The sequence below is a fragment of the Cajanus cajan genome, chromosome 2, assembly GCF_000230855.2.
Source record: "Cajanus cajan strain Asha chromosome 2, NIPB_CcT2T_4, whole genome shotgun sequence".
NCBI lineage: Eukaryota > Viridiplantae > Streptophyta > Magnoliopsida > Fabales > Fabaceae > Cajanus > Cajanus cajan.
Genome location: NC_138518.1, coordinates 7,587,876 through 7,604,041, shown reverse-complemented (window position 1 = coordinate 7,604,041; position 16,166 = coordinate 7,587,876). Strand labels below are relative to the sequence as shown.

The 16,166-nt window shown below is 36.3% G+C and overlaps 1 protein-coding gene across 2 annotated transcripts; it reads left to right on the top strand.

Annotated features, from left to right (window-relative positions):
* On the top strand, positions 1–16,061 carry LOC109804804 (SNF1-related protein kinase catalytic subunit alpha KIN10). Of its 2 annotated transcripts, XM_020366666.3 has the most exons (12): positions 42–156; positions 9,112–9,176; positions 9,393–9,594; positions 9,960–10,144; positions 10,226–10,408; positions 10,502–10,633; positions 11,639–11,824; positions 12,778–12,867; positions 12,938–13,021; positions 13,989–14,129; positions 14,841–15,077; positions 15,428–16,061. In XM_020366666.3, exons 3-12 carry the CDS (start codon positions 9,402–9,404, stop codon positions 15,539–15,541), a joined length of 1,545 nt encoding a protein of 514 aa, XP_020222255.1. In that variant the 5' UTR covers positions 42–156; positions 9,112–9,176; positions 9,393–9,401; the 3' UTR covers positions 15,542–16,061. The 2 variants fall into 2 exon arrangements, with proteins under 2 accessions (XP_020222254.1, XP_020222255.1); XM_020366665.3 differs by lacking the exon at positions 9,112–9,176 and having other exon boundaries at positions 1–156.
* Positions 16,062–16,166: the final 105 nt, after the last annotated feature.

Sequence of the window (16,166 nt, the reverse complement as noted above, 5' to 3'; positions counted from 1 at the left end):
GAAAAGGAATTACGTGGCAAAGGGAATAGAGCGGTAAGGAAAACGCAACGCAGCATCTTAGCATAATAATAGCAGCAGCATCGAACGAACAAACAACAATGCTCTCTTCAACCCTCCTTCACAATCCACCACTCTAGCCACCCCTCTTCCGCTTCCGTGAGTCTTCTCCTTTTCCATTTTCTCTTTACGCTTTCTCAGATCTCAATTTTCAATGCCTTAACTACCTCCACTGCCGCATTATTCGCTTTTTTATTTTATTTTTCCCTCCATTTACAGTTTCTTTTTCGATTTGTTCAACTTCAACTTCCCATAGGTTTTTCAGATTTTTTGATTTTGAAGTTTGTGTCTGTTGTCATGCGTCCCTGTGGGACACTTTTTTGCATGTGTGCGTGCGTGATTCTGTGTTGATGTTAATGTTGATAATTTCTCCAAATGAGAAAAATTAGGGCGTGGTAGATGGCCACATTTTGAATCTGTTGAGTGAGGGTTGGATTTGCTGTTTGTGTGGTTCAATTGAGAGAGACTTGTTGTTATATGTGGTGGTGAAAAGGAATTGAGGTATATGATTGAGGAGGTAGGTTTTTTGAGAACAGGAAGCAGGGTGGTCACTCTAAGGTTGGCTTGAGACCTTAGGGGGTTTTGGCGCCTTGATGTGCGCGGCGTGGGTAGCTTGATAGCTTGCATGTTTAACATAAGAAAGGTGCCAATAGCTTAGCTTGCATATCTAACTGAAGACAGGCACCAATTGTTGCGTGTCTAATGGAACAGAAGAAATGTGCCAATACTTTAGCTTACATGTGTATTGGAAGAAAGGCGGCAACTGTTTGCATGTCTAATGGAAAAAGGCGCCGAAGACCGGATGATTTGTATTTTTTTTTTTTGATGTTCCGACTGTTCAGCCCAATTAGCATCAAAGTTAACTCAATTAGCAACAAAGTTAACAAGTTAGATGGCTGTACATTTTGGATTTTTTCCAGCTATTGATAGGGCATGCCTTGCGTGAACCAAAAAGGCTTGCATAAGATGCCATAGGCATGGGCCAGGGCAGCACCACAAACAGCACGAGGAGCCGATCCATTTTGCCACCTCACGAAGTTAGATGTGCCTTGTGACGAATTTGGTAACAGGAAAAAGTATATGCTTTCTAGAGTTATACACCAAATGCTGGCAATTAAGCAGATGTTTTCCATGAACCCAATGGAGTCTCATTGCTGCTGCTTAGAGTCCCAAACACCTGACAATGACAATTCATATATTTTGACTATTTACCCTCCTTTAGTGTAACCTTCAGCTGTTTAGATGATTGGGCATGTTATGTTATTTACAGCTATCAATTACACCCTGTGTTTCAAAATAATTGTTACTTTGAGTCTTCTAAAACACTAAATTCTTTTGTACCAGAAAGGCTCTTCATATGGTGTTAGAGTGAGACACTTCATTGTAAGGGCAGGCAGCCCTAACCAGCAAGCAGGGCTGACCCATTCTGATGGCTTGCCAAACACTACAAAAACCAGTTTTTTAAGTTGAGGACTGTCCAAACCTTATAAGGACTATATTGGTCACATATCTAGTTGATGTGGGATCTAAATACACCCCTTCACGCTCAAAACTAGACATGTGGAGCTGGGACAAATGTGGGTGCCTGTGTAACAACACCCCTCATGCCTAGGAATAGACATTTAGAATGTAGACAAATACAGCTGACCCTATAATGGATTTAGGCCGGGCTTTGACATCGAATTACAAATTTATAATTTAGATTTAGGGTCTAAGTCAACCCTACAAAAACCAGCTTGTAAGTTGAAGTCTGCTTGAACCTTATAAGGATTACATTGACCACATCTTAATCGATATAGGATCTCAATAATATTAAAACACAGTAAGGATTTTGTTGTTAGGTTGACAATTTTAAATGAATTTAGTCCCTATAGTTCACATCCATTTGGGTTTTGGTTTATACAATTGAACTGAAAAATATAAGGCCTATCTCTTCATGGAAAAATGGGACCACTAAAGTACCCTTTTTTTTAATAAACAAAGAATTTATTGAGAGAAGAGAAAGATACAATAGTAAAGGATAAAAAATATTTAAGGGGAAAAAAGGCAACAAAGTAAAGAATAAAGGGAAAAAAATGCCAAGACAGCACAGATCAAGAACCATGAAACAGAGCATGCTAATCTCTGAAGATATAACAAAGACACTACCTTAAAAAGACCATTAGCAGTTTAGCAGAACACCTCATAGAAGCTACAAAAACTACTTGATCCCAGATGAGCTCCAAAGAAGACTGCTGACTAAAGAATATTTGAGCAATTCTTTCAATACAGCAAAGAACTGCAAACTGAGGCAATGTCAAAGCTTTTTGGTGTCCTTGGCAGCATGGTGTCCGTTAATTTGGATGATCTATTTTAGTCTTTATGAGTTAGAGGTCTAAACTCTAAACAAGGTGTTTAAAGCTGTTTTGCTGCTGCAGTGCAATATTTTAAGTTGTTTTGTTGCTCATTTCAGTTCTGTCTGGAGTATGGAGTTTAGTTACTGACTTTATTATGCTTATGAATTTATAATTACGAATTTAAGTTTAATTAAGTATTCCATGTGTTATAATGGTTTTTTCCCTCTTATTTATAGTATTTTAGATTCATATATTATATGCATATATTTGGATTTTATAAATCTTTTAAAATCTTGTGCTTTGTGTTACAATTCCATGAGTTATGATCCTGTGACCATTTCCCGAGTCTGACTGGAATCTTGATGTTGACTACCTTGATTGGCTGTGCCAAAACATCTAAAATTACTACAAAAGAACTTCTGAAGATTTGTGGGAGTTTTGACAAACTCATTGCTCACCAAGAACATCATACAAATTACTCCAGATATCGGAAGCTGCCAAATATGAAAACCAGATCCAGGGCTCAATGGGGACTAAAATAAATGAGAAGCTTACTAAGTAAAACAATACAAGAAAGATTTTTGCCCCTACTCCCTATAATTTCTATCGATTTGGGTGTTGCTTCAGGAGGGATCAATAACTTAATAAGTGGAAACTATAGGAACCAATCCTTCATGAAAAATAGGGAGTAGTACCTTAATAATAAAGACTATCAGGACTTAAAAGCCCAAATGGGTGAAAAATATTCTAACTAATGCCTTAATGGTAAGAACCAAAACTGAAACGAATAAAAACTGGATGGATCGATATTCAAAAGTAGTCAATTCAATTGCGTGCTATAGCTGTAATGGAGTGGTGGAGCAGAGCTACCCTGGGCCACTTTGAGATCCAAACAGGGGATATTGTGGCTGCAACAGGGGCCAACATAATGACTCTTCTCAGGCTATAGCAGCACTGCCGTGATATAGGCTTCAAGAGCCTATTTTTACCCCTAAAACAATGTTTAGTTTTTTTTTTTTTTTTTTTTTAACGTAAAATTGTGATTTCCCCCCACTATTTTCTAATGCATATTTTTCTTCAAAAACATAACAGGATTTGATACCCTTCTTCCATGACCATTCCAGGAAAAGTCACCCATAATTTGACTTCCATTCTTATATGCTATACAAGACTGTTTTTATGTTCCCAATTCATATTTTGCCAATTTTTATCTAACTTGTTATGTTCCTTTTCTATTAATTTCACGATGACCTTTCATTGTTTTTTTGACTTCATTACTATATTCTTATTGCTCCTAGATTGATATTTGATAGTGATTCTTGTTGAATATGGTGTGGCAAATTTAGTCCCACATCGAATAAGTTTTTTTTTATGTGGCCAAATTAGTCCCACATTGGATAGGTTTGGGAATGTGTAGTGCCTTAGGTTCTATATATAGAAACCCTTCCCTTCACTTTGAGATCATCCCAACTACAAGTTCATTTGTAACTTCTAAGGCTTGTAGTTTTCTCTTCTCTCTCTATTGTAATATTTCTTAGTGAAATATATTTGGTAGTGTCCGAGGAAGTAGGCATAATTGGCTGAACCTCGTTAAATCCTTGGTGTTCTTTCTTTCTTGTTTTGCTTTTGGTTTAAAATTTGCTAGACGTTTCCGCAACAATTGGTATCAAGAGCCTGGTTATTTTAAGAAAAAAACACTATGCTCTGTGCGCTGTAGGTATTCTATAGTCGGCACATCAGAAAATTTTTCCTTAATCCTGGACCTATTTTTATTATTTGACATTTAGCAAATTTTAAACACTCTTTTCGAATTGAGCTGAGATGGCAAACGAAGAAAATCCACTTAGAATTACATCATCAACTTTGAATGCTTCTTCAAGCATTTTGCAAAGAGCTGTTGGTGGGAATCCAAGGTTGATGGTAGAGATTTTCGATGGCAGCGGTCATTTCGGTATGTGGCAAAGTGAGGTTCTAGATACTCTTTTTCAGCAAGGTCTAGACATTACAATTGAAGGAAAGAAACCAGAAAGTATGGGAGAGGAAGATTGGAAGACCCTCAATCGATTGACATGTGGTACAATAAGGTCATGCTTATCAAGAGAGCAGAAGTATGCATTCGGCAAAGAGACCTCTGCTAGTAAGTTGATGACGGAGTTGGAGGAAAAGTTCTTGAAGAAAAGCAGTCAGAATAAACTTCACATGAAGAAAAGGCTGTTTCGGTTCACTTACATTCCTGGTGCCACAATGAATGATCACATCACTAGTTTTAATCAGCTTGTTGCTGATTTGTTAAACCTGGACGTGACTTTTGAAGATGAGGATCTTGCCCTAATGTTGTTGGGATCACTTCCTGAAGAGTTTGAGTTTCTGGAAACAACTCTACTCCATGGGAAGGTTGCTGTGTCTCTAAATGAAGTTTGTGGAGCCCTATACAGCTATGAACTGAGGAGAAAAGACAAAAAAGATAGCTCAGAGAAGGCTAATGAAGCTTTGGTTGCAAGAGGACGTCCGGTGATCCAGGCGAAAGGAAAGAAGAAGCGATCGAAGTCGAAGGCTAAAGTTGGGAAAGATGAGTGTGCCTTTTGTCGAGAAAAGGGGCATTGGAAGAAAGATTGTCCTAAACTAAAAAACAAAGGTCAATCTAAGACTGTTGCAGATTCAAATGTAGCTGAGTATGTTGATGACTCAGATTGTTCACTTGCTGTTTCTGGTTCAACCAGCTCTTCTAGTGCTTGGCTTCTTGATTCGGGATGCAGCAATCATATGTGTCCTAATCGAGAATGGTTCTATGATTTCAGAGAACTAGAAGAAGGAGTTGTTTATACAGCAAATGATGTTCCTCTTACCACACATGGGATTGGTTCTATTCGATTGAAGAATCGTGATGGAGCAATCAGAACTTTGAAGGATGTTCGTTTTGTCCCGAGTTTATCAAGAAATCTCATTTCTGTGGGAGCCTTAGAAGAGAAGGGTTTCACGGTACACGCAGAAGGTGGAGTAATGAAGATAATCTCTGGAGCTCTGGTGGTAATGAAAGGAGTTCGGAAAAATAATAGGTTGTACTATTACCAAGGTACTACTATTATTGGAACTGTAGCAGTGGCATCCAGTGACGAGAAGGAGTTGGAGTCGGCCAAGTTATGACATATGCGGCTGGGACACGCTGGTGAAAGATCCTTGAATTTACTCATGAAACAAGGATTGTTGAAAAATATTCAGGCTTGCAAATTGGACTTTTGTGAGCATTGTGTCAAAGGGAAGAAGACAAGGGTGAAATTTGGAACAGCTATCCATGATACTAAAGGTATTTTGGATTATGTTCATTCTGATGTGTGGGGACCTTCAAAAACAGCATCATTGGCAGGAAACCACTACTATGTCACCTTTGTTGATGATTTTTCCCGGAGAATTTGGGTGTATGCAATGAAGACTAAGGATGAGGTGCTTGGAATTTTCCTTAAATGGAAAAAGAGGATGGAAACCCAAACTGGGCGAAAGATCAAGCATTTTCGAACAGACAATGGTGGGGAGTACACGAGTGATCCATTTAAGAAGGCTTGCGAAGAAAGCGGCATTGTCAGACACTTCACAGTCAAGCACACACCACAACAAAATGGAGTGGCAGAACGCATGAATCGAACATTGCTGGAGAAAGTTCGGTGTATGTTGTCCAATGCTGGATTGGGCAAACAGTTTTGGGCTGAAGCTGTTGTATATGCGAGTCATCTTATCAATCGCCTACCATCAAGTGCAATTGGTGGCAAAACACCACTAGAGAAATGGTTCGGAAAACCTGCTACAGATTATGATTCCTTACATGTATTTGGCTGCACTGCTTATTATCATGTTAAGGAGTCAAAATTGGATCCTCGTGCAAAGAAAGCAATTTTCATGGGGATTGCATCTGGTGTAAAAGGATATCGTCTTTGGTGCCTAGAGACCAAGAAGACAATCATTAGCAGGGATGTCACCTTTGATGAATCTACCATGTTGGGAAAGGTGACAACAGAACAAAAGAAGGATGGTACTCCAAAACAGGTGGAGTTTGAAAGGAAGATTGTTTTTCCAGCAAATGATGAAGAAAAAACTCCTATGGTAGATGAGGAGTCAGATGAAGAAGAGGTTCATATCCAAGAACCTCCACAGCAACTTGAATCAATTGCATTAAGAAAGCCAAAGAAGACAACCATAATGCCTGCTCGTTATGTTGATATGGTGTCCTATGCATCTCCAGTTGCAAGTGATGACATTCCTACCACTTATATTGAAGCAGTCAAAGGTTCAGAAGAAGATAAGTGGAGAAGTGCCATGTCCGAAGAAATGGAGTCCCTTAGAAGGAACCAGACTTGGAAGTTAGCAAATCTTCCAAAGGGAAAGAAAGCAATTGGGTGCAAATGGGTATATGCAAAGAAAGATGGATTTCCTGACAAGTCAGAAGTGCGCTACAAAGCAAGGTTAGTAGCCAAAGGTTATGCTCAGAAGGAAGGAATTGACTACAATGAGGTGTTTTCTCCAGTTGTAAAACACTCTTCCATCCGTGTTCTGTTGGCTTTGGTGGCACAATTGGATATGGAACTGGTTCAAATGGATGTAAAGACGGCATTTTTACATGGAGACTTGGAGGAGGAAATCTATATGACTCAGCCTGAAGGGTTCAAGGTTGCTGGAAAAGAAAATATGTTTTGTAAACTTGAAAAATCGTTGTACGGATTGAAGCAATCACCAAGACAATGGTACAAACGATTTGACAAGTTTATGTTGAGGCAAAAGTACACAAGGAGCAAGTACGATCACTGTGTGTATTTGCGCAAGCTGCATGATGGATCTTTTATATATCTTCTTCTTTATGTTGATGATATGTTGATTGCTTCCAAGAACAAAGAGGAAATTGAGAAGTTAAAAACTCAATTAAATGGTGAATTTGAAATGAAGGATCTTGGTGAAGCAAAGAAGATTCTTGGCATGGAGATAAGTAGAGACAGAAAATTGGGAAGACTTTGTTTAACTCAGAAAGAGTATTTGAAAAGGGTACTAAAACGTTTTGGCATATCTGATGAATCCAAACCTGTTAGTACACCACTTGCTTCTCATTTTAAACTCAGTGCAAATTTATCTCCAAGAGATGCAGCAGAGAAAGCCTACATGTCTAAAGTTCCATATGCTAGCGCTGTTGGAAGCTTAATGTATGTTATGGTGTGTACAAGGCCTGACATTTCATATGCAGTAGGGGTTGTGAGCAGGTACATGCATAATCCAGGAAAAGAGCATTGGCAAGCTGTGAAATGGATTCTACGGTACATTCTGAACACTGTAGATGTTGGTTTGGTATTTCAGCAGGAACAAGATGGTCAAAATGTGGTTGGATATTGTGATTCCAACTATGCTGGAGATCTGGATAATCGTCGATCAACTACTGGCTATGTTTTTACTTTGGCAAAAGCACCAGTATGTTGGAGGTCTACTTTACAGTCAACTGTAGCTTTGTCTACAACAGAGGCAGAGTATATGGCTTTGACAGAGGCTGTGAAGGAAGCAATTTGGCTTCAAGGGTTGCTTGGTGAATTAGGAATTCTACAAAAGCATGTGAAGGTGCATTGTGATAGTCAAAGTGCAATCATGTTGGCAAAGAATCAAACTTACCATGCAAGGACGAAGCATATTGATGTTCGTTACCACTTCATAAGAGAGATTATCGAAGAAGGTGGAGTGGCTATCCAGAAGATAAGGACCACAGAGAATCCAGCTGATATGTTGACAAAGGTAGTAGATTCAATCAAGTTCCAACACTGTTTGGACTTGATTAATATTATCAAAATTTGAAGACTGCATTGGTAGACACTATCAAAGATGAGAGATTTGAAAATATGAAATTTGCCAAGGTGGAGATTTGTTGAATATGGTGTGGCAAATTTAGTCCCACATCGAATAAGTTTTTTTTTATGTGGCCAAATTAGTCCCACATTGGATAGGTTTGGGAATGTGTAGTGCCTTAGGTTCTATATATAGAAACCCTTCCCTTCACTTTGAGATCATCCCAACTACAAGTTCATTTGTAACTTCTAAGGCTTGTAGTTTTCTCTTCTCTCTCTATTGTAATATTTCTTAGTGAAATATATTTGGTAGTGTCCGAGGAAGTAGGAATAATTGGCTGAACCTCGTTAAATCCTTGGTGTTCTTTCTTTCTTGTTTTGCTTTTGGTTTAAAATTTGCTAGACGTTTCCGCAACAATTCTGTGTGTAAATCGTGACTTATTATTTATCTTGAATTTGTTTAATTTTAATCTAAGTACTTATGAGTAGTATAAATAATTTAGTTTGCATTATACTAGTAATATATTTAAAATGGTAGTAATCCTGTTTCCCACTGTTCCGCCATAGCGTTTTCATCGTTAGATGGTAAGTGTCACTATCTGAGATGATAAGGATTCCAAAAAGAATAGTTACAGGGATCAAAAAGTCAGGAAATTGTAGGGACTGAAACATTATTTAAATCTTTTGTTTAATTGCATTAATAAATGAAATAATACTTGGTTTTTAACTTTAATAGCATCACATAAACTCTTTATTTAGATAATGCAATTCAGATTGCTTGGATTCCGTGCACCATATAAGGTCTTGAGTACACATCTCATCTGTTGGTATACAATATTCATAGCACTCAAGTGTTTTGATTATCATTTATAAAGGCTTTGTAGCACATATGATGCCTTTTTTTGCAGCCTATCATTGTGGGTGGGAGAAGTAACCTCCCCTTCTTTCTCTGAACTCCATCACCCTAGTGAAGGTATAACTGACTGTAAAGTTATGCTTGGGATGCCAATTGAATTTGTACAACTATTACAAATTCCCTTGGCATTCTTTGACCATTTTGCATATGATCCAAGTATTTATGTTTCATTTATGTGTTAAAGTTTTCAATCTATTTTTCGTTTTTGTATCTATGTTTATATACTTTTAGGTGTCTAATTTTTTTGTCGTTTCTTTCTGAATTTTCCTCTAGGTTATAAAAATGGACAGATCTACTGGCCGTAGTGGTGGTGGAAGCGTAGACATGTTTCTACCAAATTATAAGTTGGGAAAAACACTTGGCATTGGATCCTTTGGCAAGGTGAAAATTGCAGAGCATGTGCTGACTGGTCATAAAGTTGCCATAAAGATTCTTAACCGCCACAAGATAAAAAACATGGAAATGGAAGAAAAAGGTCTGAATCATTTGCATACATATAACCTTTACTGTGTATCTCTAACTGGGGGGCCTGATTTTAATTGTTTTTAGTTTTCAAATGTTTTCCAATATAAGTTTATAGATATATGTAGACGTACACACACACATATTGAGGCTGAATTGATTTATCTATTGTTTTCAAATTCACATGTTTGATACCACAAAGTTTTGTTTGGTTAAATATGCTTATAATATATTTTACCTTTGATTTGTTGTATATATGGAGTTTGGGGATTGATAGCTGAATCACTTTAGCTATGGTTTTTAAATTTTGCATGTTTGCTACTGGTACGTAGAAAATGGTTAAATATGCTTAGTGTTGTTTCCCCCATTTTGTTGCAGTGAGAAGAGAAATCAAAATTTTGAGATTGTTTATGCATCATCACATTATACGACTTTATGAGGTTGTAGAAACCCCAACAGACATATATGTTGTTATGGAGTATGTGAAATCTGGAGAGCTCTTTGATTACATAGTAGAGAAGGGTAGGCTGCAAGAGGATGAAGCCCGCCATTTTTTTCAGCAGGTATAATTTGTAATATTTTGTGTGCTTCAGAAACTTGTGCTTGTCACAGATTATTTAATCAAACTTATGTTATGGAAGCAGATAATCTCTGGTGTGGAGTACTGTCACAGGAATATGGTGGTTCATAGGGACCTGAAGCCTGAGAATTTACTTTTGGACTCAAAATTTAATATCAAAATTGCTGATTTTGGCTTGAGCAACATCATGCGTGATGGTCACTTTCTCAAGACAAGTTGTGGAAGCCCTAACTACGCAGCTCCAGAGGTTTGTAAATAATTGGTTTGTTATGGAATAGCACTACTACTTTTGAGAACTCTTGTGATTAAAATATCAAGGATAAACTGTTGTTTTTCACAGGTTATCTCTGGGAAATTGTATGCTGGACCTGAAGTAGATGTTTGGAGCTGTGGTGTAATTTTATATGCTCTTCTCTGTGGCACTCTTCCTTTTGATGATGAAAACATTCCCAATCTCTTCAAAAAAATAAAGGTATTATTGTTCTTAATTTAATTATTATTATTTTTCCCTTTTCTTTTTGTTGGTTTCAAAGGACTGATAGTCAGATTACCTACTATACTGTCATGTCAAATCATTTTATTACTGGGTTTTGAGCTTGGCATTGTCCTTGTGCTGAAGGAGATTATGACTAATCCAGAGTGGCTCAATAACTTTTAGGTCAATACTTAATTATATCTTCAACTGTCTTTGTTTAAATGAATGTTAATGGCATTCCTCTGTTGTTTCAAAGATAAGTTGGTTTGAAGTAACACTGCTATGCATAAAAGGCTACACATCAGATCTTTAAATTATCATTATAATCCTTAACAAATGTATTATTAACCTCTAAGAGTAAATAATGCTAAGTGACCCACTAAAATGAGAATTATATTGCGTCATTTAGGTTAATAACAACACTTGAAGATGGCCAGTAAAAAAATATACAGGCATGGAAAGAGTTGGGGGTAGTTGTTCCAAATTCCAATACCATTCCCATTGTCAGTACTACAATTCTTGACAGGTGGGAGGGAAAGTGCTATTCAGTACTTGCCAATGGCCTATGGTTTAGAAGATTCCTGATGGGATGGAATGGGTCCAGGTTCCAAAGGATATACTATTAGTCACATGGACATTAGGGAGGAAATCAACATCTAAAGGAGAAAGGAGGTAGGATCCATAGGGAAGAAAAATTATGAAATATGTAGAAGGTTTTGCCAGTTTTCTCTGCCTACCAGGATCATGATGTGTCATCCTACTCATCTTACGTTTTTGCACTCATTCATGCCATGATTTCATGATTCTCATCTTTCTGTGTTGCTACACATGATCTATTGCTCTGGTGATTTCTGCATGTAAGATGACCCAGTCTTATTTGTTAAGTGTGATGTTGTTAACTTTTGCATTTACCCCGTGCATATCCTACAATCAATGATGATATCTGTGAACAGATTTAGTTTTTCTTCTGACGTGTACCTCACTAATTATTATTTCTTATAGGGTGGGATATACACTCTCCCTAGTCATCTATCACCTGGTGCTAGAGATTTGATACCAAGGATGCTTGTTGTGGATCCCATGAAGAGGATGACCATACCTGAGATACGTCAACACCCATGGTTTCAAGTTCGTCTGCCGCGTTACTTAGCAGTGCCACCACCAGATACTCTGCAACAAGCCAAAAAGGTTTGGTTTTTACTTGTTTACAGGGCTCTCTCTCTCTCTTAAAATTTTTTTAGTGCATGCAATAGTTCCTTTTGTAATATTTAATATTCTACATGATAGTCACTTACCAACATTTTGGTTGAAAAAAAGTGTATGTTGTTGTCAATATATTTGGAACTATTTTGTTATTAGTTGTTAAAGTTACGTTAATCCAGTGGTATTGGAGGTGAGGTGAAATAAGGCATGTGCTGAATCATATAAGCTGAGGCCAAATAGTTCCATGCTTTTATTAGATTTTTCAATTTCACTTTCCTTTTTTAAATAACCTTTGGCTAATGAAATTAATCTGCTAGCACTACTCAAGCTTGCTCCTTTTTCCTTTGTACAAAAGTGCTTGGGTTTAAGCATTGAGTAGATTTACAAGCCATCTCTTCGGACTCCCAATAACAGAACCGGTGTACGAGTGTTATTTAATTCAAAAGAACCAAGCCAAAGCATTTTCAAGGTCACAACCAAAGCCTCAGGTTTCTTAAAGAAATCTATTCTGTCAAGAAAAAAAGAAACCTTGCTTGCCTCACAGCTTCTCTTCTCTATATACCAACCACTCTCCTAACTGAATTGCCAACTCTGCATACCAAATTCCTTTACCTTATGCCATTTCTTTGTCTTTTGAAATGTAGTATTTGGATCACATGCTTATTTGGGATTTGGATCCAAATACAATAGTTATCCTGATTCCTGAGTCCCATCTTGCCCCATTACATGACTTAGGCCCATAAATAAGTATTGTATCACCATTTGCCATTATGGTTTTGGTTTCTTTTTGCATTTCTGTAGCATACTTGATGATTTTAGTTGTTTTTGTGTGTTTGTTTCAAAGTTCAAACATCACATGCTTAAGTATTGCAGATAATGTGGTGATATGTTATTATCAATCCAAAAGAGAAAAATCAACGAATATCATGGTTTTGTAGATTGATGAGGAGATTCTTCAAGAAGTGGTTAATATGGGATTTGACAGGAATCAATTGGTTGAATCTCTTCGTAACAGGATACAAAATGAGGTTTGTAATCTCCATTTTCACCTTAAGAGCACCTGGTATATTGTCTCTTATCACTTTCCATGTATTGCAGGGTACTGTAACATACTATTTGTTACTGGACAACCGGTTTCGTGTTTCTACTGGTTATCTTGGAGCTGAATTTCAAGAGACAATGGTGGGTTTGTTTTTCCTTTAGTTGTGTAAGATTTCATTAGTTGTCCGTCTTTAGATAAGACACATTTTTAGTTTGTTAGCAAATTATATCCCCCATTTGAAATGTGCTGCAGTAGTCTCAAAATTACATATTACTCTGTATTAGATCTATGATTTATGAGTAACCATGTGATTGAATTTATCTTTCTAGCTTGAACATCTATGAAGCACTGATACTTCAATTTGTTTCACGTATCCGTATCCGATACAATACTCATGGATACTTCACCAATACATATCGGTGAAGTATTCCAGCCTATAAAAATATTATGAAGATTTTTTATTCAATCTCAATACTCTTGAATACTTCACTGGTACTTATTGGTGATATGTATCGATAATGTATTCAAATTTTAAAAAATTATGAAATATCCATTACAGCTAAATAGACATTTGTTTAATATAGAAACATAGAAATAGTGACCCTTGATGAACTATAAATGAAAATTATCTTCTATATAGATAATTTTAAGAAAGAAATGAGATTGGTAATATTATTTCTATTTATAAATAATAAAAAGTAATTTATGATGAAATGATTTATAATTTATTTGTTTTTAGTAATGTACAATAAATGTTTTTAATTTAGATTTGCAAAATAGCAATTATATATTTATATATTTAATGTTTATGAATTTTGATCAAAATTACGATTAAACATTTATTATATTTCATGAATATTGATACATATGATGACACGTATCTTACACGTATCATATCTTATATATTTTAAAATAATTATATCGCTATATCGGATACATGTAGTATCCGATATGCATACCATATCGATGCATCATTGCTGAACATAGTTCTTCTTGGAGTTTGTAACGTAACCATGAAGTTGTATGTTTTCTATTCTTGATATTGCATTTCTGTCTTTTTAAAACAGGATAGGCTTATTAATTTTGGTTTATAATGTGACTGCGTAGGATTCTGGTTTCAACCATATGCATTCCAACGAAGTTGCTTCTCCAATTGTTGGACACCACAGTACAGGATATATGGATTATCAAGGAGTAGGAATGCGGCAGCAGTTCCCTGTTGAGAGAAAATGGGCCCTTGGGCTACAGGTGCAGTGTTTTACTTGTTAGCTGTTTTCATGCTGGACCTGATTCTGTTTCTCCTGCTTACTGTATTTAATTTATACAGCTATCATCGAGATGGTTCCTAGCCGTTTAATGAAATAATTATTAGATGTCAATTGTCCTGAACTGGTTCCATCTCTGAATGAGGCGTCAAAATTGCTGATTGAAGGTTTTTCTTACGTAACCTCTGGTCCTAATTATAAGTGACAAATTAGATTTTTTTAAATCTTAATTATAAGCAACAATCATCAGCTTTTAAAGTTATCCAGGATTGGATTTTTTTATACTCTTCATTTATTGTTAACTCCATTTTCTATGCATTTGTTAATAATTAGCATTAAATATAATAACCACTTAAAGTAAAAAGTATATTTGGAATAAAACTTGGATTTATGTTAGAATTAATTAAGAATAACCATAATAATTACTTTTCTTAGTCTTGATGATTTGTCTTATGTTGCTTATAAATAGGACTGGAGGCAGTATTAGTTAAAATTTATTGAAAACTAAGACTCATTAAATACGCGAAACCCTTAAAATTGTCATTTCCAATGAATTTTAGCCAATGATTGAGTTATGTATCTGTTTCTAGCATTTCTATATTATTATCAGTAATATTGCAGTTCTGATGTACTTATTTGGATGGTTACATTTGACTGAGGTCTTTGTTGGTTATGTTTGTTTAACTTGTGCTAGTCTCGAGCCCAACCGCGTGAAATAATGACTGAGGTCCTTAAAGCTCTTCAAGGATTAAATGTTTGCTGGAAGAAGATTGGACATTATAACATGAAATGCAGATGGGTTGCTAGCATTCCTGGTCATCATGAAATGGTTAACTATTCTTTGGACTGTAATCGTTTCTTTGAAACTGATACCAGATTTATTGAAAATGAAGTTGTTTCTAAGTCAAGTGTGGTCAAGTTTGAAGTGCAGGTAATTATCCTGATAAATATATCTATTTTGCTTGTATTTAAATGATATGTTTAATTAAAGGCTTGGTAGTAGTTTTTCATTGTTTTAAGAGCCACAGTTGAAGGAATTTTGGACTATTTCCCTTCCTCCCACCTCCTTTTTTTTAATACTAGTACTAGATAATTAGACTTATTCTTTGGGTTTACTATGTGATAATCCTTTCATTGCAGAGACTAGTATGTTAGATACATTTGGCGAATGAGATTCTCTTGTATGACTAATTCTTGCCTTTATTGGATAGTTCTGTTTTTTTTTTAATTAAATTTTTTTTTTATTGAACATTCTCAAACTCGGGTTAATTTCTTTGACAGCTTTACAAAACTCGTGAGGAGAAGTATCTGCTTGATCTTCAAAGGGTCCAGGGTCCGCAGTTTCTGTTCTTGGATCTCTGTGCTGCTTTCCTTTCACAGCTTCGTGTTCTCTAGTGTAAAGCTCACAAGTCAAAATGGAGAACGGAGGTGTCTTGTGTTGCTGCATGTGAATAAGCTTACATTGTACATATCAGTGCCCTTTCAGTATGGGTTCATCTATCTGTTTGAACTTTTTAGCGTACCCCAGTTTTTATGGGTGATCATGATTGAGGCAATCTAAATATGGCACTTGCTTCCTTAATCATGGGATCTGACTAGGTCCGACTTTTTAACAGTGAATTGAATTTTCTCAATCCCATGAAATCCCTGGGAATTTTCTCCAGCAGACATCCATTTATGGTATTGAACTTAGTGTTGTAATTGACTGCTTATGTCTGTCACTTGGAAGCCGAGGGGTTGTTTGCGTAGGCTGCTGCATCGAACATGAGCTTGCAGATTAGCATTTTCTCCCCGCTTCTCTTATGGTGCATGTTATTTAAGGGTCAGTTTATGTATTTTAGAATCCATGTAAACTGAGTTAGTATTTTCTTCGAGCAGACTTAATGATCTATGGTTAATCAAGCTACTTCATCCATCTTATGTGTTGCTTTTGTGATAAGGGGGGTTGTCGATTATCCTTTTCCGCATCCCTTCCTCTTTTTTCTCGGAAACTTATATTTTAGTTCTTAATTATTTTTAA